Source organism: Protopterus annectens, chromosome 3.part1 (genome assembly GCF_019279795.1).
Source record: "Protopterus annectens isolate FY-2018-M chromosome 3.part1, PAN1.0, whole genome shotgun sequence".
Taxonomy (NCBI): domain Eukaryota; kingdom Metazoa; phylum Chordata; order Ceratodontiformes; family Protopteridae; genus Protopterus; species Protopterus annectens.
Genome location: NC_056732.1, coordinates 1896912962 through 1896935446, shown reverse-complemented (window position 1 = coordinate 1896935446; position 22485 = coordinate 1896912962). Strand labels below are relative to the sequence as shown.

The window sequence follows — 22485 nt, the reverse complement described above, 5'->3', positions numbered from 1 at the left end:
CAGGCTGGATGAGGCCTCGGTAAGTGGTAAGCTTTCGGCCGAAGGAAGAACCGTGGACTCGGTTTCAGCCGAAACCGAGACACTCGCGGTTGGCTTAACCGCGGTTTCGGCCGAAACCGTGGACCGCAAGTGTCGGTCCTTATCCTTGCGTTTTTTAGAAATTTGCGTAGTCGGGAGTATCCGACGGCATAATGTAAGCAAAATCGGAGCCGAAAAACTCTTCAGCAAATTCCGACCGACGTCTAAGCGTCCGTCGGTTGAAAGAAGCACAGGCTAGACAAGCTGCTACGTCGTGGTCTGGGCCTAAACAAGGTAAGCAGTAAGAGTGGAAATCTTTATGAGGTATTTGTTTCCCACAAGTTAAACAGTTATTCACTTTTTCTGACATCGGCTGAGGCAAGAAAGAGTCCCCAACGGGTACTTAGCTTTAGAAGTCTTCGGTACTTGTAGTAGTAATCTCTGGTTCTGACCGACCGGCACTTGCGAACAGCTTCTGCTTCGGCCAGCGCAAGAAAGACTGAGGAAAATGGCGTCGGCTGATGCCTTTATACCCGAAGAACTGCAGCTATGACGTCGGGTGAAGTGCGACACCAGCCGAGGCCAGACCCAGACTTTGGAATCCGGCCGACCGAAGGGCTGCCTGACGACAGGACAACCCATTTGTAAGGACTGCAGATGCATCCTTGAAGGACATCTTTAGTTATGCCTTTTGGTAGTTGTAGTTATGCTCAGATACAGTACTTTGCCAAAACACTCACAGTTGACTTGATTTCATGTAATGTCCCCTTTATCAGCCTTATTGTAGTCATTTTGCTCGTTTAAGTCCGACGCCCAAGCTGCGCTTGTGCAGCAGTAGCGTTGTTGCCTCACAGCAAGAGGTTCTCCCGTTCGATTCTTGGCTGGAGTGCAGGGAGGGCCTTCTGTGTGGAGTCTGCATGTCCTCCCCGTGCTTAGGTGGGCGTTCGAAAGACTGGGCGTGCCTTCGCTGAAGGTTGAACGTCGAGCTGGCACCTCGGCGTTCGTGAAAATCTACTGCCAATCACTGGTGGACCGGAGTAACGCTGTGGTGACCCCTAACCAGGAAAAGCCGAAAGACAAGTCCTTTTGACGCCCAAAACACTTTTCTTGTGCTTGTTTTACTCTAAACATGCCTGACTCTACCTCAAACATACTAGTTTTGCTTTAAACACACTTGTTTTCTGCTTTACACATGCTCGTTTTGCTGTATAGTTAATTGTTTCATCGAATACTTTTATATTAAACATTTTCTTTACTTAAACTTTTCTTGCTTTCTGCTGCCTCATAATGCAGTCTGTGCCCTTGTAATGCCCATTTATTGTCTTTCCCATCAAGAACCTTAGTTTCTTTCTGGCTGTGATTGTGCACTTTTCTCTCGATTTTACCTTCGTTGGCATCTTTATATCTCAGGGCACGGAATATTCTTCTCTCTTCCATCCCAGTTCTGACATGTTGCTTTCGTGTTGGTACATGAATAAATGAATCTTTGTGGATTCTGTTTAAGCAGCTTTATTACATACAAACACATTACTACTGTTGACTATTGACTAACTTAAATAGCTTATATACAACTAAAGACTACGATCATGCATGCTTACTCCTTAACTGCTGTTACAAAATGGCACTAAGGGTGTACACGTGTGCGGTTACATACAGCCTTGCATGCTTCTTAAAGATACAACCACACACTCTTTACACTCTGATTTACAGTAGGTATGGTGTTAAGGACAGGAATGTAGAAGGTCAGATGGTAGTGGATTTTGTGAAAAGGAAAGACATGGCTGTGCTGAATATGTATTTCAAGAAGAGGGAAGAGCACAGGGTGATGTACAAGAGTGAAGGAAGTTGCACATAGGTGGATTACATCCTATGCAGGAGGGCCATTCTGAAGGAGACTGGAGACTGTAAAATGGTGACAGGGGAAAGCGTAGTTAGGCAGCATTGGATGGTGATCTGTAGGATGACGTTGGTGATCAAGAGGAGGAGAAGGAGAGTGAGGGGAGTGCCAAGGATCAAATGGTGGAAGTTGAAAAAGGATGACTGTGTGTAGGAGTTCAGGGAAGAGTTACGACAGGAACTGGGTGGCAGTAAAGAGTTACCAAACAGCTGGGTAACTCCAGCAAAGCTGATAAGGAAGACAGCTAGAAAGGTGCTTGGTGTGACATCTGGACAGAGGAAGGAGAACAAGACAACCTGGTGGTGGAATGAGGAAGTACAGGAGAGTATACAGAGAAAGAGGTTGGCAAAGAAGAAGTGGAACTGCCAGAGATGATGAAATTAGGCAGGAGTATAAGGAGATGAGGCGTATGTTGAAGAGAGAGGTAGCGAAGGCTAAGGATAAGGCATATGGTCAGTTGTATGGAGGGTTGGACACCAAGGAGGGAGAATAGGACCTGTACCAACTGGCAAGACAGAGGGACCAAGCTGGAAAAGATGTGCAGCTGGTATGGGCGATAAAGGATAATGAGGAAACATACTCAAGTGAGGGGTGTGTGTTGAGCAGATGGAAGGAGTACTTTGACGGCCTGATGAATGCACAGAATGAGAGAGAGAGAAGGTTGGATGATGTGGGGATAGTGAATCAGGAAGATTAGCTAGGAGGAAGTAAGGACAGCTATGAAGAGGATGAAGAATGGAAAGGCTGTTGGTCCAGATGACAGTCTGGTTAAGAACTCCACTGCTGTCTCTCCTACACACCTTCATGCTTCCACTGGTGTTTAATGAAATTTTGGAAAGTGAGAGGATGCCTGAGGATCGGAATAGTAGTTTTTAGTACTAATTTTTAAGAATAAGGGTGATGTGCAGAGCTGTAGTAACTAAAGAGGGATAAAAATGATTGGTCACAGCATGAAGTTATGGGAAAGAGTAGTTGAAGCTAGGTTTAGAAGGCAGGTGAAGATTAGTGAGCAGTATAGATGTGATGTTTACCCTGATTATGTTGATGGAGAAGTATAAAGGAGTTGAGAAGGAGTTGCAGTGCGTCTTTGCCACTCCTGACTTCCTCATACAATACCACAACTGTCTAGGCACCCTGTCGTATGCTTCCTTCAAGTCCACAAAGTAGTATGTAAGAGTGTAACAATATATGTACGAGGGTAGTGTGACAGTGATGAGGTCTGCGGTAGGAGTGACGGATGCATTCAAGGTGGAGGTGGGATTCCATCAAGGATCAGCTCTGAGCCCTTTCTTATTTGCAATGGTGATAGGTTGACAGATGGGATCAGACAGGATTCCCTGAGGATTATGATGTTTGCGTATGACATTGTGATCTATAGTGAGAGTAGGGAACAGGTTGTGGAGACCTTGGAGAGGTGGAGATATGCTCTAGAGAGGAGAGGAATGAAGGTCAGCAGGACTAAGACAGAATATGTGTGTGTGAATGAGAGGGAGGATACATGCATGGTGAGAATGCAGGGAAAAGATCTGGTGAAGGTGGAGGAGTTTAAATACTTGGGATCAACAGTTCAGAGTAATGCTGAGTGTGGAACAGAGTACAGACAAGGTGGAGTGGGTGGAGAAGTGTGTCAGGAGTGATTTGTGACAGACTGGTACCAGTAAAAGTGAAAGGGAAGGTCTGCAAGATGGTAGCGAGACCAGCTATGTTACATGGGTTGAAGACTGTGGCACTGACAAAAAGACAGGAGTCCGTGATGGAGGTGGCAGAGTTAAAGATGTCGAGGCCTGCATTGGGTGTGATGAGGATGGACAGGGTTAGGAATCAGTATATTAGAGGGTCAGCTCAGGTTGGATGGTTTGGAGGCAAAGCCAGAGAGGCGAGATTGTGTTGGTTTGCACATGTGGTGAGAAGGAGTGCTGGATATATTGGGAGAAGGAAGCTAAGGATGCAGCTGCCAGGTAAGAGGAAAAGACGAAGGCCTAATATAAGGTTAATGGATGTGGTGAGAGACGACATGCAGGTGGGTTGGTGTGACAGAGCAAGATGCAAGGGACAGGAAGAAATGGAATGGCAAACCCTAACGGGAACAGCCAGAAGAAGAGAAAGAAGATTAATTGGAATATATTCCTTCTCATTCTGCACTTATGGCATTTTATTCTTTCAACATTGATTAATTTCACAGCTCCTTCTACAGTCTATTTGAGTAAAACAGTACAACTCACAATGCAGTGCCAAATTTCATTCAAATGTTAAGGATATACCTGTGCCCGCTGATTGGTAAGATATGTAACCACATGGCTAATGAACGATGTCACACTTCGAATCAACTTCTCAGCAGTAACTACACTTTGCTTCATTGCAGTCTTAATTGTAAAGTTTTTCAGAGCAGGGATTTCTGTAAAATGAAAAAGTCGGTCACCAGGATTCATTCAATAACACTGCTCAAGTTATCACTCAAACCAACCGGCACTACAAGACTAAATGCTTCACCATAAGTAATGCCTTACAGTGTGAAAATTCTTAACTGCATAAAGAAGAGTGCTCTGAACAAATGTTTTACTTATTCCAAACTGGACAGCTTAAAGCCATGGCCCAAAACACACAATGTTAACATGGTTCAATAGAAGTTTGCACCAAGTGTTTTTTCGCTTTTTTAATTTTGGGTTTCTAATACCATGACAGTACCAAGAGACAACACCTCCAATGATAATGTTGTTCCTCTGAGCAACTCTCTAAATGAACCAAGTGCATCAACAACATGTAGATTTGCTCTGTTCATGTTCTTTGAATTAATTTGGATGAGATGTTAATTAATAGCTCCAAACTGAACTGATGGGTAGCTCAAGTATATGAAAAAGATTCTGCAGCACTCGCTGAAAAGAAAACTAAGATTTCCATAAATGATACAACAGATAAGCATATTTAACAGTTTAGTTCATCATAAACAATACGCTACAAAAAGAAAAAAGAAAAACATTTTATAAATCACTGCAGATTCCATGGATTTGCTATACAGTACCAGTAGCATGTTCTTCTAATTCTGCTTTCCACCTATGCGTACTACCTTGTTAGAATCATTGTCTACCGTCCTATATAACCATAACAAAAATCTTAACTAGTCTAAATTCTGACCTTAATACAAGCATCTTATTTTAAATCTAGTGCACAATTTCAACCATAACTCTTTCCCTATAGCATTCTTAAAAACAGTGTTCCCAAACTTTATGTTGATCAAACGAGCATGTTTCTTTCACACATTTATGATACGGTTTCTTGACCACATTTCCTTAACAGCTACGAACACTCCAGGTCTCCCATGAATATAAGCCATACTTAATTAATACGAAGGGCATGTTACAAGAAGTTACTGTGAAACACAGCAGTGCTCTAAAACTACTGCCCTCAGGGAAGACTTCGCCTGGGATTCAGAAAGGTTACCACTAAGTGTACACGTTCTGTATTTAAGAACTTCCCTACCCTGTTGCTTGTGCTGTCTATTCATTCAAAAAGAATACACCAAGTGTACACTTGGTGGTAACCTTTATGAATCCCAGACTTTGTCACCTATGAGAAGTGGGATGGTTGTATGACGTTAACAAACGGAACAGAAAACAGAACTACAGAGACCAGGCTAGACAAAGGCAGCAAGTTTAAGTAGAGAAGAAAGTAATAGACTTGTCAGGAGAAACAGTACTCATCAGTGAGCAGAAGGAGAATGTTTTTGTGAATGGTAGAGTGCTACTTATGCTGATGGAAGAAATATCCTCAGAAAAAAGAGTAAACCTGACTGAAAGGCTTCCTAACAGCCTCAATCATTTCTGAAGCGCCTACTAGGTCCAGTAGAAATCAAAAGATCTCTTTCAGAAGAAGGCCCCAAGGTAAAGCAGATTGAGGGAAAGGATGTATTTGACAAAAATTTGTTTTTTTTTTCCCCTTCTTTTTTAACCTTTGGGATTAGGCACAGGAATGGCAGTAGTGTGTACAGGAACACCTCATGCCAGAGGATGGAAAATGGATCCATCTCTGCCTCCATCTACCTTGGTACAGTAAGCCGAAGAGAGGAGGACTGTGAAGCTTAAATCATGTACTGGCTTCTACAACAGCTCCAGAAAGCCTCTGGTATTCCACCACCTCATCTGCTTCCCCTGGGATGTAAATTACTAAATTAGAGATACCCACTTCTACGGCACATTGCCAGATGGGAATCACCTACAATGCACACAGCTAACTGCTTGTTTCACTACTACTTCTTTCGGCTTTTTCCCGGTTAGGGGTTGCCACAGCGGATCACCTGTCCGCTCATGATTGGCAGTGGAGTTTTACAGTGTTGAGTTGCCAGCCTGGCGCCTAACCTTCCACAGAAGGCACACACATGCACACCTAGGGCCAATTTAGAGTGCCCAATCCACCTACAGCATATCTTTGGGATGTGGGAGGAAACCGGAGCACCCGGCGGAAACCCACGCAACCACAGGGAGGACACGCAGACTCCGCACAGAAGGCACCCCAGCCGAGGATCGAACCAGAGAACCTCTTGCTGTGAGGCGACAACGCTAACCGCTGCACCATCGTGGCCGCCCATGCTAACTGCTTGTTTCACTACTAAAGACAAATCAAACAGAACTCAGTAACAGCAAGCTCCTGTCAATCACCAAGACATGAAAATGCAAAACAATCACTATTTAAAAAAACAGCCAGCAGGCTTTTAGATGCCACTCCTTCAGGCTACAAGTGTTACCACAATTAAAGCAGCATTCATCTTAATTACTATGATTAGAGTGCCCCTTAAACAAGTGTAAAACAATGACAAATCTGTGGAAAGTTGCAGTAAACTACATCCCACTTAAGACAGTATGTCCACTTTGTGAATTTGTTAAAAATTCCTTAACCAACCAAATAATCTTCTGTTCTTTACCCATATTCTTATGGCCCACTCACATGGAATTCAAAATGCAGAGCTACTTCACATGCCCCCATATTAAAAGATCTTTATAAAAGAATAACAATTCCATGTAGGCTATTTCTCTTAACGTTTTAGTTAACTGTACATTACAATTTAATGGTGGTCCCTGGACCAGTCTTCTTTGCCAGCTTTTTTTTTTTTTTTTTTCTTATACAATAAAGCATTTGAAGCATTATAAGTTTTCTAAAAATTCCAAGAAAAGCTCTACAGGAAATGTATGGAACCTCCTGTTTCAAATTCTAATGGACTCTCCATGGAATTAAGACTGTACTTTGATTCTCTACAAGGACTTAGAGTGTTGTATGATTCATCTACGTTAGAATTATGTCACTGGTTAAATGTGTTATACATTTGACCATATCCAAAACCAACTATTTCAAGCATTGATGCATTTCCAGTAACAATATATTAACAGTTTTTTACTTTGTCTATACTACTTGGGGAAGAAAAAAACTTGCAGTTACTGCAATTACTTTTATTTTATTTTACTGGAAAAAAAGAACCAAAGTCATTATTAAACAGAACACAAAGTTAATGCCAAGACTATTCCTGCAACCCTACCTCCGGCATTCAAAAAATAGTAAAATAAAAATATTTTAAACCTGACCCAATATACATCTGTCTTTCAATTTTACTATTATTTTAGGGGAAAAAAACTGCCAATAAGTTTGTATTAAAACATATATACAGAATATATTAACAGAGTTATGCAACTCACTTACCTGATTTTGTTTACCAAATGCATTCAGGCTTTCACCTCCTTTTGCATAATGTAAATAATCAAGTGCTCTAATGCATTAAGGGCAGTCAGCCTTTCTAAAAGAATTAAGTTTACCAATGTCAACACATTACACTTGACAGTCTGATATGGATCAAATTTATTGTTTCTATATTCTAGTCACATATCAGGATGAATATGTAACTGCAATGCATACACAAAAATATACCTTTCCTCCATTTTCTTACACGTCTTTTTAACAATCTGCCCAGTCTGCTAATGTCTGTCAATGATTAGCCCCTCCTCACACACAAACTGTCCCTCCCCCACGTCTGCACTCACATAAGCAGTCATCAAGGGTTTTGTTTGCAAGCCCTAATTCCTAACTCTTTGGCAACTGACATGGCTGGCAAAAGCCCTGAAATTCTCCCCTTCCAATGGGTTTGCATGCATAACCTCATACATGCCTTCCCCAGAAAGCCAAGCTCGCGCAGTACTAATGCCGAAGTAGTTTGACAGAAGCTGACACATCCCTGGGCCATCAACTACATGCCCTCAGGAGGATCAGGCAGTGCAATAGATCAGAATGCCACAGTCCTGGCCCCCAGGAATGGGTGAGGTTAAATCAGTCTGCCCCAGTCCCTGTCTCCAGCAGTGGGTGAAATTATACCAGGCTGCCCCAGTCCCTGATGCTAGCAGTGGGTGAGGTTAGCCCAGACTGGCAGTCAATGAAAAATTACCTTTTCTGAAAGTAGCCAATCCTGAAATTAACCAGTTACCAGTCGGGTGTTCTGAAAGGGGCCAATCAGTAGTAGGTGCTGTAAGAACCAATGGATGTGTCTATCATTGAAACATAAAATTGGGGAGCCAAGAGTCTTCTGCCTGGGAGGGTGGTAATCTGTACCACAGTAAAGCACACTTAACACTGAGGTGTTTGTTGAGGCCTGGGTCGACATCGGCTCCCAAACAGAGCTGCCATCCCGAGTCCCCAGCTCCATATAATCCTGGCTGGCCTCATGGATGGACATGCCAAAGAACTGTGGAGCCAAAGGAAGCCCTGTTCCTGCAAACTAGGTCGAGATTGTAATGATTAATGAAGGTATGAGGAGCAGAACAGGTGGCTGCAGCACAAATCTCATCTAATGAATGTTGGGCTAAATGGGCAGTTGATGTAGCCACAGATCTAGTGGAATGAGCTCTGACAGGTCTTGTTAAAGGCGATCCCTTACAAGTATAAACCATAGCAATACACTGGGAAATGCAATGAGAAAAGTACAGTTTTGTACCTACCATAAATGTAGATGTCCGATAGGTATGCATCTGCAGTCATAACATATGGTTGTCCTGCCTCAGGCAGCCCTTCGGTCGGCCGGATTCCAAAGTCTGGGTCTGGCCTCGGCTGATGTCGCACTTCACCCGACGTCATAGCTCCTGGGGTATAAAGGCATCAGCTGACGCCATTTTCCTCAGTGTTTCTTGCCCCAGATGCCAGGTGCCCTCTAGGAAGGCTAAATTCGTATAAAAGTAGAAAATTCCAAACAGTAGAAATCAAAAAGTATATATACATATATACATACAAACAAATACACCATAATAGATTCACCCAGCTAGCGAAGAGAGGGGTAAGCACCCTAGGAATACCACAGAGGGGAAGGAGGGTGGGTAATCCTGACTGCAGATGCATACCTATCAGACATTTACATTTATGGTAGGTACAAAACTGTACTATGTCCTTCAAGGATGCATCTGCAGTCATAACATATGGGTAGAATACCACAGCCAAACTGGGGGAGGAGGCACTAAGATAATGATGGTGTAGTTAAGATCCCTTGTAAAACTGCAGTTGCAAAACCTGCTCGGGATCTGGAGTATAAAGGAAGATTGTAATGCTTGGCAAATGTATGCACGGAGCTCCAAGTTGCAGCTTCTAAAATGTCTTTGGTAGCCACTCGTAGGAAAGCTGTAGTGGTGGCTGTAGCTCTTGTGGAGTGAGGCCTGATATTTTCAGGAGTTGTCTTTCCATGAAAAGAGTAGCAGAATCGAATGCAATTTCCTATCCATTTTGAAATTGTCTGTTTTGAAATTGCTTTTCCTTGCACTCCCGTTGCATATGCTACCAGAAGCTGGTCAGTTTTTCTGCTGGTCTTAGTTCTGTCCAGATAGTAGCGCAGTTGTCTGTGTACATCCAAGGTGTGTAGTAGTTTTTCCCCCCTGTTCTGTGGGTTAGGGAAGAATGTAAGTAAATGAATAGCTTGGTTCAAGGATACCCTGGATACCACCTTTGGCATGAAAGTAGGATTGGTTCTCAGAGACGCTCTATCCTGGTGAAAGATAAGGAAAGGCTGCACTGCCATTAATGCCTGTAACTCGGATACCCTTCTTGCTGAAGTGATTGCTAGCAGGAAGGCAGTTTTCCAAGATAAGAACTGTAAGTCTGCTGTTGCTGCTGGTTCAAAAGGGGGAAGTGTTAATTTTTCTGGCACAAAACTGAGATCCCATGCAAGCAGAGGTGGTTTCCTTGGAGGTTTTACATTTTTGATCCCTCTCAAAAATTGTCTGAGGAGAGGGTGAGAGAAGACAGGAGGATCCATGTTGTACACTCTGCTGAAATTGCTGAAGCATGAATCTTAATGGAAGAATAGGACAGGCCATTGTGGAACAGTTCTGCTAAGTATTCTAGGATGTGTGCTAGGTTTGCCAGTGTGACATTTGTTCCCTTTGATGCACGCCAAATGAGGAATCTCTTCCATTTGGCTGAATATGTTTTCCTTGTGGAGGGTCTGAGCCTCCAGGATAATGTCCTTGACCCTCTGAGATAAAACAGGTTGGTTTTGTTTTATGCAATTTTCCAGGCAGTTAGCTGCAGCGTTTTCAAGTTTGGATGCAGGGTCTTGTAGTTGTTCTGCGTTAGAAGTAAAGGCCATAGAGGTAGAGGCCATGAGTCCGTCCGAGACATGCTTCTCAGTAGCGGGTACCAATGCTGCCTTGGCCAGTCTGGAGCTATCAGAATTACCTTTGGCTGTTCCTCCCTGATCTTCAGTAGAACTTTGTACATCAATGGGAGAGGTGGAAAGGCATAAACTGTCAGGGCCTTCCAGCTGAAAGAAAGGGAGTCCACCCTCCAGGCTTGTGGGTGGTATTCTCTTGAGCAGAATTTCTTCAGTTGGTGGTTGAGTGGGGAGGCGAACAGGTCTATCTCTGGCATTCCCCATTTCTTTGTTATGGTTTTGAAGATGTCTGGATGCAGCATCCATTCGTGAGCATCCGTGGTAGTTCTGCTTAAGCTGTCTGCTAGTGAATTCTCTTTTCCTGGTACGATTCTGGCCTGCAGTTGAATGTTGAGATTCAGGCCTAGGTTCCACAGGTCCACTGCCATCCGGCATAGAGAGTAGGAATGTGTGCCTCCCTGTTTGTTGATGTACCACATGACTGTGGTATTGTCCGTCCTTATCAGCAGGTGTCCTTGCTGGAGGAATGATTTGAATGCCTTGATTGCATGCTTCACTGCTAGCATTTCCTTTAGATTTATGTGTAGATTCAGCTGGTCTTGGGACCATAGGCCTTGGATACACTTGTCTTCCATGTGTGCCCCCCAGCCTAGGTCTGAGGCGTCTGTGGTGATGGTCTGCCTTGGTTGTGGTTTGTGGAAAGGCAATCCTCTGTTGGTCTGGCAGGCCTGAGCCCACCACAGGAATTCTTTTTTCAGGCATGGAATGATTGGTATCAGGGTTTCTAGACTGTGTCTGTGTTGAGACCATACATTCCTTAGGTACCATTGTAATTTTCTCATATGCAGCCTGGCATGTGGGATCAAGATTATGCTGGATGCCATGTAACCCAGGGCCTGCAGGACTTTCCTTGCAGTAAGCTGAGTTTGTCTTGTCAATGCCATGAAGTAGACTGGTAGTTGCTTTTGTTTTTCTTCTGTGAGAAAAGCCATCTGAGTTATTGTGTCCAGTTCTGCACCCAAAAATGTTATCCTTTGGGATAGCACTAGTCTTGACTTTTGTATGTTGACTGTGTATCCCAGGGCTTGCAGCAGTTGTATGACATAGGCCAAATCCTTTATTATTTTTGCCTTGTTGTCCGCTTGTATTAGGCAGTCGTCCAGGTATGGGTAGATTTGAATTCCCTGAAGCCTGCAATGTGCAATTACTGATGCCAGGCGCAGTAGATAAGCCAAAGGGCAATGCTGAGAATTGATAATGCTCTGATCCTGCAAGAAATCTGAGGTGTCTTCTGCAATCTGGTCATATAGGGACGTGCAGGTATGCCTCCTTGAGATCTAGAGTCACCAGCCAAGACTCCTTGCCCAACATGGGAAGAAGTTGCTGTATGGTCAGCATCTTGAATTTTGGTACAATGAGATATGTGTTCAGTGCGGACAAGTCGAGAATAGGCCTCCATTGATTTTCTTTTCTTGGTACAAGGAATAGTCTGGAGTAAAATCCTTGGCCTTGTTCCATAGATGGTACCTTTTCTATTGCTCTCATCCTTATTAAGTTGATGATTTGTTTTAGAGCTTCTGATTTCTGGCTTGGTGGAAGGTTTGGCATTCCTCTCTTTTTTGGTAAAGTGTGGAAGTGAAACCTGTAGCCTTTGTCTATTGTTTGTAAAGTCCATTTGTCTCCTGTAATGCAATGCCAGTTTTTTTGAAAATAAAGCTAGCTTTCCGCCCAAGGGTGCTTCCAGTTGTTCCCTGGTAGGCGGAATCAGAGCCAAGTCATTGTGTCTGTCCTGTGGAAGTGGTTGCAGTCGCAGCTGTGGCGGCACTCCTCTGGTTGGCAGGTTGCCACTGATGACCCCTGTAGGCACCCCTTGATTGACCTCTGCCCCTTGGGCATCTATTTCTGCCTCTATGTGCTCTGGAGGTGTCTGGAAAGGACCAATTCTTTGAAGGCCAATTTCTGCTGAACCTCGGAGGTTGGACCTGCAGAAAATCCTTGACTGTTTGGACAGATTTTGCTTTTTCTTCCACTTTCTTCAGAACCTCCTGTGCAGGGGAGCCAAATAAACTTTGTTTCTCCATAGGGGCATCTAGGAGTTTAGACTTAACATGGTCTGGAAAGGATTGCTCTTTTAGCCAGGCATGCCTTCGAATCACTGCTCCAGTCATAGCTGATCTAAATGAAGCCTCCAGTGCATCATAGCCACATTTTAAGAAATGATTACTGACCTGCTGAGAGTTGTGTACCAAATCCTGAAGGGACTTGCGGTCTAAAGGTTCAGGAGAGGAAAGCTTTTTATTCAGCTGATCTAACAAAAATTCCTGGTATTGTATCATGTGAAATTGACAGTTTAAATCCTGACCCTGCCATTGGAAGTGTTCCCTCATTGAGTGTAGAGTTTCCCCAAATGAAAATTCTTCTGGGGGGGAGGCAGAAGGAATGGAGTCTTCTGCATCAGAATCCTCATAAGGTGAGTATGGTCCTTCCTGATGGTCTGATAAATCTGATCCATCCGAGGAATAGTCCGAGGAGAGAGGTTCAGGGGGTTCAGTCCTAGGCCTCTTTTCAAGAGGGTGTTGTGAGGCCCTGTCTGGGTGAGGTTGGGATCCCCTGATCAGAGAAATAAGGTCCTCAGCAAGGCTGAGAATCTGAGAACTAGAGGAAGGTCTGTGATGGGGAGCTTTTGTAGGCAAGGCCTTGGAAAGTTTAGCTGCTTTAGCCCTGGAGAAGGCCTTGATAGACATAGAAGCAGGGGGTCTAGCTGCCCCATGTGCAGGAGTAGAGATGTTCAACGGAATGGTGTCGGACAAATCTTGTGTGCCTGCTTCTTCGGTAGGAATTTCTGTAGCCGACTCAGCCGGGGCCTCTGTGGCCTCGGTTGTCAGAGGCATGCTTTCGGCCGAAGGAAGAACCGAGGACTCTGTTTCAGCCGAAACAGAGACACTCGCGGTAGGCCTAACCGTGTTTTCAGCCGAAACCGCGGGCCGCAAGTGTCGGTCCTTTTCCTTACGTTTTTTGGCTAAATGTGTAGTCGGAGTCTCCGATGGCATTTTATATGCAAAAGCGGAGCCAAAAAACTCTTCAGCAAACTCTGACTGACGTCTAAGTGTCCGTCGGTTGAAGGAAGCACAGGCTAAACAAGCTGATATGTCGTGGTCTGGGCCTAAGCAAGGAAGGCAGTAAGAGTGGAAATCCTTATGAGGTATTTGTTTCCCACAAGTTAAACAATTATTTACTTTGACATCGGCTGAGGCAAGAAAGAGTCCCCAACGGGGTACTTAGCTTTTTTAGAAGTCTTCGGTAGCTGAAATCTCTGGATCTGACCGACCGGCACTTGCGAACAGCTTCTGCTTCGGGCACCGCGCGGCAAGAAAGACTGAGGAAAATGGCGTCGGCTGATGCCTTTATACCCCAGGAGCTATGACGTCGGGTGAAGTGCGACATCAGCCGAGGCCAGACCCAGACTTTGGAATCCGGCCGACCGAAGGGCTGCCTGAGGCAGGACAACCCATATGTTATGACTGCAGATGCATCCTTGAAGGACATCTAATCTTGGACACCTCTTAACCCAATCTGTTAAAGAAGGGCACAAACTATTAGTCAGACTTACGAAAGCTGTTTGTTCTGTCTAAATAGAATCATAATTGTCTATGTACATCAAGTGTGTGCAGCATACACTTTCCTTTATTGGAATAGTTAGGAAAGAAAACTAGCAACTGAATGGTCTGATTCACATTTGTTTCAGTGGCTACCTTGGGCATGAAGGAAGAACTGTTCGAGAACCACTCTGTCCCTATGAAAAATCATGCATGGAGGCTTAAAGGAGACAAGCCTGCAATTCTGAAACTCGTCTTGCTGATGTTACAGCCACAAAAAGGCAGTCTTCCAAGTCAAAAACCTATTGTCACAAGTTGCAGCAGGCTCGAAAGGACAGAGACTGTACCACAAATGAAAGGCCCCAAGGAGGAGAGGGATCTTTGATAGGAGCCCATAGCAGGAAGACACCTTTAAAAAGGCCTTAAAGGAGACAAGAAAATATAGGTTCCTCGCCAACATGAAAATTTGAGCTGGCAATTAGCTGCAGCTTAATAGCGGAGAAACTGGCTCCATCATGAGAGAGAGAAAATAAGAAAAATAAAATGCCTGGAATGGAAGCTGAAAATGGATCTAGATTCCACTGACTGGCCCAGAGAGAATTTTTTTCCATTTACTACCATAGACATTTCTAGTGGAAGCTTTCTGAGAGGCCAGAATGAATGGGAAAGGCAAGCCTGGGCTGGTTTACAATTATGGGAAGTGGACAAACCACGTTGTCAGATGAAGAGTCTGAAGGTTTGGAATCGGAAGATTAGAGGGGTGTGATATCAGATCTGGAAGGGGAGCCAATACCCAAGAGGGGTACTTGAAATGAGACCTGAGGAGGGGAAACCACACCTGCCAAGGCCAGAAGGGGACAATGAGGATCAAGGGAGCACTCTTGGAATGAGAGGTACAGGACGGTAAGCATAAAGGAGACCTGAAAGCCAATCATGAACTAGAGCATCCCTGGGGAACTCCTCAGCTGGAGGGAATCATGGCAAAGTACTCACTGCATTTGTGATTGAGAGGGGAAGTAACCAGATCGCAGATCGGCTGACCCCAGCAAAGGAAGATCTCTCTCACCACTGAGGGATTCAGGGACCACTCATGAGGACTCAAGATGGCTCTGCTGAGTTTGTCTGCTAGAACGTTGGTCTTCCTGGGAATGTGCATTGCAAGACGAAAGCACCCAGAGGACATCATCCATTCCTACACTCTCATTGCCTCACGACAAAGCAGATAAGAACATGTGCCCTGTTGTTTGTTGATGTACCATACAACTGCCATGTTGACAATGTGCACTGCAGTAGTACCCACAGGAAGGCAGTCCTGAAAGGCTTGCAATATGAGAAAAACTGCTCTCATTTCCGGTATGTTTATATGCAGTTTGGTCTCTGCAGTGTACCACGTACCTTGGGCCATCATTCCCTGGCAGTGCTCTTCTCACTCCAGCAGGGAAGCATTCATAACAACCATGGCACGGGGAGGAGGAGAAGAAAAAGGTCTGCACATGAGGAGATTGGAAGACTGAACCCACCAAAGATGATGCCTGCACAATTGAGTGAGGTGGATGGAAGCTGTCATTGGATAGGGAAGAGAAGACCATTGGACCACTAGAGTCCACTGTAGAACCTGGCTAACTGCACCAGACAGACTGCAGCCTCCGTGGACCCCAAAGCCCTGAGAATGAAGTGAACCTGAGGATGAGACAGATCTAGAAGGCACTGAACATAGGATCTGATCAGTTATACACTCCTGGGGTGTAACACTACAATTTCTGACACAGTGTCTAGTTGGATGCCAGCAAACTCCAAGTTTTGGATCGGAATCAGATTTAACTTGGCTAGATTCACAGTAACGCCTAGCTGGTCAAACAGACAAAAAACGTACTGAGCGGCTGCAACCAGTCGATGCTTCGTGGAAGCTGTGAGGAGCCATTCGCCGAGGTAAGGAAACACCTGGAATCCCTGCAGTCTCAGGTGAGCTGCCACCATTGCTTTGCATTTGGTGAACACCTGGGGGGCTGTGGTCAGACCAACGGGAAGGGTCCTGAATTGGTAATGATTGGACCATAAGTGAAAGCAGAGGTATCTCCTGGAGAGCCTGTCAATCTTTATATGACAGTACGCATCCTAAGATCCACAGAGCACATCCACTAGTCCCTGTGCAGAAGGGGCACAATGGACTGGACAGTGACCATTGGGAACAGACTTATTGATGGAGAGGTTGAACTCACTTAAGTCCAGGATTGCACGTAGGTCCCCTGTTTTCTTCAGCACCAAAAAGAAGCGACACTTAAGTTCTGGATCCTCAATGTCCAGGGGAGACCTCTTGGATGGCTCTCTTCTGAAGAGCCTGGAGTAATTTTTGCTGAGCTAACTCCCTCTGGTAGGGAGGCGCACTGGGAAGACGTTTCTTGACTGGTGGGGGTGGAGGGGTGGGAAAAGGGAATAAAATCACCCCTGGAAATAATGATTAACACCCACCGATCCCTTGTGATGTTTGTCCAAGCCAAAGGATGCAGAGACAAATGAGCCCTGACTGCCTCCAGGGCAGGGCAGATGGGCAACGCATCATTAGTGCTGAAAGACCTTCTCAGAGAAGAGTTCCTGGAGCCCTGATTATGCACACTCCCTCTGCTCTACGGCAGCTTCTGTCATTGAACCCTAGTCCTCGACCTCTAGAGGAGAGTTCATCATGAGCTTCCTGAAAGGAAGACTGCGACTTCTGGAACTATAATTTCTTAGTCCCTTGTTGCATCTTAGAAAATGATGGCTGAGGGGTAGAAAAATTTGATTCCCACGGCCGACAAGGTCTTCCCTTCTTGCTCACTGCGGGTAAGTGCGTCTTTGACTCTCTTTGGTCCATCAGTCAAAGGAGGGATTGGTGAAGGAAGCTTTAAAGGACTCGGCAAACCTGCATAGGTGCAGCCACGGGTAATGCAGAATAGCAATACCTGCACCAGCCACTCGGGAGGTGCCTTCTGCAGCATTGGAAATCAACCTCATCGTGGAATTAGCTAGGGACGCAAGACTGGACAGCTTGGGAGACACTTTGTTCAAGTCCTCTGCAGGCATCATCTCAAAAAGGGAAGGGTTGAGTTCCTTAATCAAATTCCTTTGGAGGCGGATGAAATGTGCCAATTAATTGAGCGTCCACAGACCAAAAGAAGCGGAGGCGAAAACCTGCTTTCCTTGTCTGTCGCTCACCTGGGATTCACGATTGGGGGGGTGGGGGGTGGACAGATGTACTCTGTTCCATCAGGTCCTTTTTAGTGGCAGCAGCCACCACGACAGCATTGACTGGCACCCCTTTTGACCAAAACTCTCTATCCAATGGTGGACTTAAGAATTTGTCCACTCGTTTGGGCAATGGCTCCACAGTATCAGGCTCCTTCCCATGCTCTGCTGGTGATAAGGTCTATCAGATCATCAACATGAGGTTAAACCTAGGTGGCAGATGGTCCAGTCCCGAACGCCTTCAGGAACAAGGACTCCTTGGAGGACGGGGGGTTGGGGGGAACCATCCACCCTTCAATTTGTGGATCTCTTCGGAGACATCTTCGGGCGGAGAACTGGAGGACCCATCCCCTTCATCGACATCTGTATCCTCGATGAGAGACTCCAGTAAGTCTAGGTGCCTCCTCTTACACAACCTCCTCCTGGGCACATCCTGAGGGGGGGCTCAGGGGAGGACTCGGAAGAGTGGGGAACCCCAAGTGGGGCAACTCCCCCTTGAAGGCTGGTTCAGGAGGGCTGACCATAACAGGATGAGAAGGCTCAGCTCTCAAGGATGAGGGGGCCTGTAGAGCAGGGAAGGCAGCTCCAGAAGGCCAAAGGGCTGGATGATGCCCCTCCCCATTCCCGGCAGGCAAGACCACCTGAGAAGAGGGAGCAGAGCATGCCACCACCTTAAGACCCCCGGATAGTACCAGCCTGGAACTGTCGACAGCCGACGCACTGAGGGGCAGAGACTGGTCCTAAAAAACTTGACCAGAACCCTCCCCCAAGGACTCCAGAACCTAATCTGCTCCAAGAGAGGAAAAGCAGAGCTGGTCAGGGAAGGGACTGGGACAGGGTAGAGACAAGGTGTGCTCGCCTCCTCACTACACCTCCAGTCCCAGAAGTCCAAAACAAGCTAGATCGGATGAGGAGATCGAAGTGTATGGGGAGGGGAAGAAAGTACAGTTTTGTACCTACCATAAATGTAGATGTCCGATAGGTATGCATCTGCAGTCATAACATATGGGTTGTCCTGCCTCAGGCAGCCCTTCGGTCGGCCGGATTCCAAAGTCTGGGTCTGGCCTCGGCTGATGTCGCACTTCACCCAACGTCATAGCTGCTGGGGTATAAAGGCATCAGCCGATGCCATTTTCTTCAGTGTTTCTTGCCCCAGGTGCCCTCTAGGAAAGCTAAATTTGGATAAATGTAGAAAATTCCAAACAGTAGAAAGCAAAATATATATATATATACATATATACATACAAACAAATACATCATAATAGATTCCCCCAGCTAGCTGAAACAGGGGTAAGTACCCCTGGAATACCACAGAGGGGAAGGAGGGTGGGTAATCCTGACTGCAGATGCATACCTATCGGACATCTACATTTATGGTAGGTACAAAACTGTACTATGTCCTTCAAGGATGCATCTGCAGTCATAACATATGGGTAGAATACCACAGCCAAACTGGGGGAGGAGGCACTAAGATAATGATGGTGTAGTTAAGATCCCTTGTAAAACAGCAGTTGCAAAACCTGCTCGGGATCTGGAGTATAAAGGAAGATTATAATGCTTGGCAAATGTATGCACGGAGCTCCAAGTAGCAGCTTCTAAAATGTCTTTGGTAGCCACTCCGCGTAGGAAAGCTGTAGTGGTGGCTGTAGCTCTTGTGGAGTGAGGCCTGATATTTTCAGGAGTTGTCTTTCCATGAAATGAGTAGCAGAATCGAATGCAATTTCCTATCCATTTTGAGACTGTCTGTTTTGAAATTGCTTTTCCTTGCACTCCTGTTGCATATGCTACCAGAAGCTGGTCAGTTTATCTGCTGGCCTTGGTTCTGTCCAGATAGTAGCGTAATTGTCTGTGTACATCCAGGGTGTGTAGTAGTTTTTCCCCCCTGTTCTGTGGGTTGGGGAAGAATGTAGGTAAATGTATAGCTTGGTTCAAGGATACCCTGGATACCACCTTTGGCATAAAAGTAGGATTGGTTCTCAGAGACACTCTATCCTGATGGAAGATAAGGAAAGGCTGCACTGACATTAATGCCTGTAACTCGGATACCCTTCTTGCTGAAGTGATTGCTAGCAGGAAGGCAGTTTTCCAAGATAAGAACTGTAGGTGGGTGGGTGGCATAATGGTTAAGGTGTTTACCTTAGAAGCACAAGGTGCAGGGTTTGATTCTCACAGGGGGTAATTGGCTAGGCTTAAAAATGGTCCATGAGGGCAGCTAGCCTAGTAATAATCTATGAATCTATGAATCTAAGTCTGCTGTTGCTGCTGGTTCAAAAGGGGGAAGTGTTAATTTTTCTAGCACAAAATTGAGATCCCATGCAGGTAGAGGTGGTTTCCTTGGAGGTTTTACATTTTTGATCCCTCTCAAAAATTGTCTGAGGAGAGGATGAGAGAAGACAGGAGGATCCATGTTGTACTCCGCTGAAATTGCTGATGCATGAATCTTAATGGAAGAATAGGACAGGCCATTGTGGAACAGTTCTGCTAAGTATTCCAGGATGTGTGCTAGGTTTGCCAGTTTGACATTTTCTCCCTTTTCTGCACTCCAAATGAGGAATCTTTTCCATTTGGCTGAATATGTTTTCCTTGTGGAGGGTCTGCGAGCCTCCAGGATAATGTCCTTAACCCTCTGAGATAAATCAGGTTGGTTTTGTTTTATGCAATTTTCCAAGCAGTTAGCTGCAGCGTTTTCAAGTTTGGATGCAGGGTCTTGTAGTTGTTCTGCGTTAGAAGTAAAGGACATAGAGGTAGATGCCATGAGTGCGTCCGAGACATGCTTCTCAGTAGCGGGTACCAATGTTGCCTTGGCCAGTCTGGAGCTATCAGAATTACCTTTGGCTGTTCCTCCCTGATCTTCAGTAGAACTTTGTACATCAAAGGAAGAGGTGGAAAGGCATATACTGTCAGGGCCTTCCAGCTGAAAGAAAGGGAGTCCACCCTCCAGGCAAGTGGGTGGTATACTCTTGAGCAGAATTTCTTCAGTTGGTGGTTGTGTGGGGAGGCGAACAGGTCTATCTCTGGCATTCCCCATTTCCTTGTCATGGTTTTGAAAATATCTGGATGCAGCATCCATTCGTGAGCATCCGTGGTAGTTCTGCTTAAGCTGTCTGCTAGTGAATTCTCTTTCCCTGGTACAAATCTGGCCTGCAGTTGGATGTTGAGATTCAGGGCCAAGTTCCACAGGTCCACTGCCATCCGGCATAGAAGGTATGAATGTGTGCCTCCCTGTTTGTTGATGTACCACATGACTGTGGTATTGTCCGTCCTTATCAGCAGGTGGCCTTGCTGGAGGAATGGTCTGAATGCCTCGATTGCATGCTTCACTGCCAGCATCTCCTTTAGATTTATGTGTAGATTCAGCTGGTCTTGGGACCATAGGCCTTGGATACACTTGGCTTCCATGTGTGCCCCCCAGCCTAGGTCTGAGGCGTCCGTGGTGATGGTCTGCCTTGGATGTGGTTTGTGGAAAGGCAATCCTCTGTTTATCTGACAAGCCTGAGCCCACCACAGGAATTCTTTTTTCAGACATGGAATGATTGGTATCTGGGCTTCTAGACTGTGTTTGTGTTGAGACCATACATTCCTTAGGTACCATTGTAACTTTCTCATATGCAGCCTGGCATGTGGGATCAGTATTATGCAGGATGCCATGTAACCCAGGGCCTGCAGGACTTTCCTTGCAGTAAGCTGAGTTTGTCTTGTTAATGCCATGAAGTAGACTTGTAGTTGCTTTTGTTTTTCCCCTGCGAGAAAAGCCATTTGAGTTATTGTGTCCAGTTCTGCACCCAAAAATGTTATCCTTTGGGATGGCACTAGTCTTGACTTTTGTATGTTGACTGTGTATCCCAAGGCTTGCAGCAGTTGTATGACATTGGCCAAATCCTTTATTAATTTTGTCTTGTTGTCCGCTTGTATTAGGCAGTCGTCCAGGTATGGGTAGATTTGAATTCCCTGAAGCCTGCAATGAGCAATTACTGATGCCAGGCATTTCGTGAATACTCTGGGCACAGTAGATAAGCCAAAGGGCAATGCTGAGAATTGATAATGCTCTGATCCTGCAAGAAATCTGAGGTGTCTTCTGCAATCTGGTCGTATAGGGACGTGCAGGTATGCCTCCTTGAGATCCAGAGTCACCAGCCAAAACTCCTTGCCCAACATGGGAAGAAGTTGCTGTAGGGTCAGCATTTTGAATTTTGGAACAATGACATATGTGTTCAGTGCGGACAAGTCGAGAATAGGCCTCCATTGATTTTCTTTTCTTGGTACAAGGAATAGTCTGGAGTAAAATCCTTGGCCTTGTTCCATAGATGGTACCTTTTCTATTGCTCTCATCCTTAGTAAACTGATGATTTGCTTTAGAGCCTCCGATTTCTGGCTTGGTGGAAGGTTTGGCATTCCTCTCTTTTTTGGTAGAGTGTGGAAGTGAAACCTGTAGCCCTTGTCTATTGTTTGTAAAGTCCATTTGTCTCCTGTAATGCAATGCCAATTTCTTGAGAATAAAGCTAGCTTTCCGCCCAAGGGTGCTTCCAGTTGTTCCCTGGTAGGCGGAATCAGAGCCAAGTCATTGTGTCTGTCCTGTGAAAGTGGTTGCAGTCGCAGCTGTGGCGGCACTTCTCTGGTTGGCAGGTTGCCACTGACGACCCCTGTAGGCACCCCTTGATTGACCTCTGCCTCTTGGGCATCTATTTCTGCCTCTCTGTGCTCTGGAGGTGTCTGGAAAGGACCAATTCTTTGAAGGCCAATTTCTGCTAAACCTCGGAGGTTGAACCTGCAAAAAATCCTTGACTGTTTGGACAGATTTTGCTTTTTCTTCCACTTTCTTTAGGACCTCCTGTGCAAGGGAGCCACACAAACTTTGTTTCTCCATAGGGGCATCCAGGCGTTTAGACTTAACATGGTCTGGTAAGGATTGTTCTTTTAACCAGGCATGCCTTCGAATCACTGCTCCAGTCATAGCTGATCTAAATGAAGCCTCCAATGCATCATAGCCAAATTTTAAGAAATGATTACTGACCTGCTGAGAGTTGTGTACCAAATCCTGAAGGGAACTACGGTCTAAAGGTTCAGGAGAGGCCAGCTTTTTATTCAGTTGATCTAACAAAAATTCCTGGTACTGTATCATGTGA

At 45.4% G+C, this 22485-nt stretch overlaps 1 protein-coding gene across 2 annotated transcripts in view; it reads right to left on the bottom strand.

Annotated features, from left to right (window-relative positions):
• The window catches only part of LOC122798813, a 2048867-nt gene that overhangs the window by 1119679 nt on the left and 906703 nt on the right, over positions 1–22485 (bottom strand). For both annotated transcript variants that reach the window (XM_044067935.1, XM_044067936.1), the window contains exon 11: positions 4177–4310. In XM_044067935.1, coding sequence (XP_043923870.1) covers positions 4177–4310 — 134 coding nt within the window. The remainder of the gene's footprint in view (positions 1–4176; positions 4311–22485) is intronic.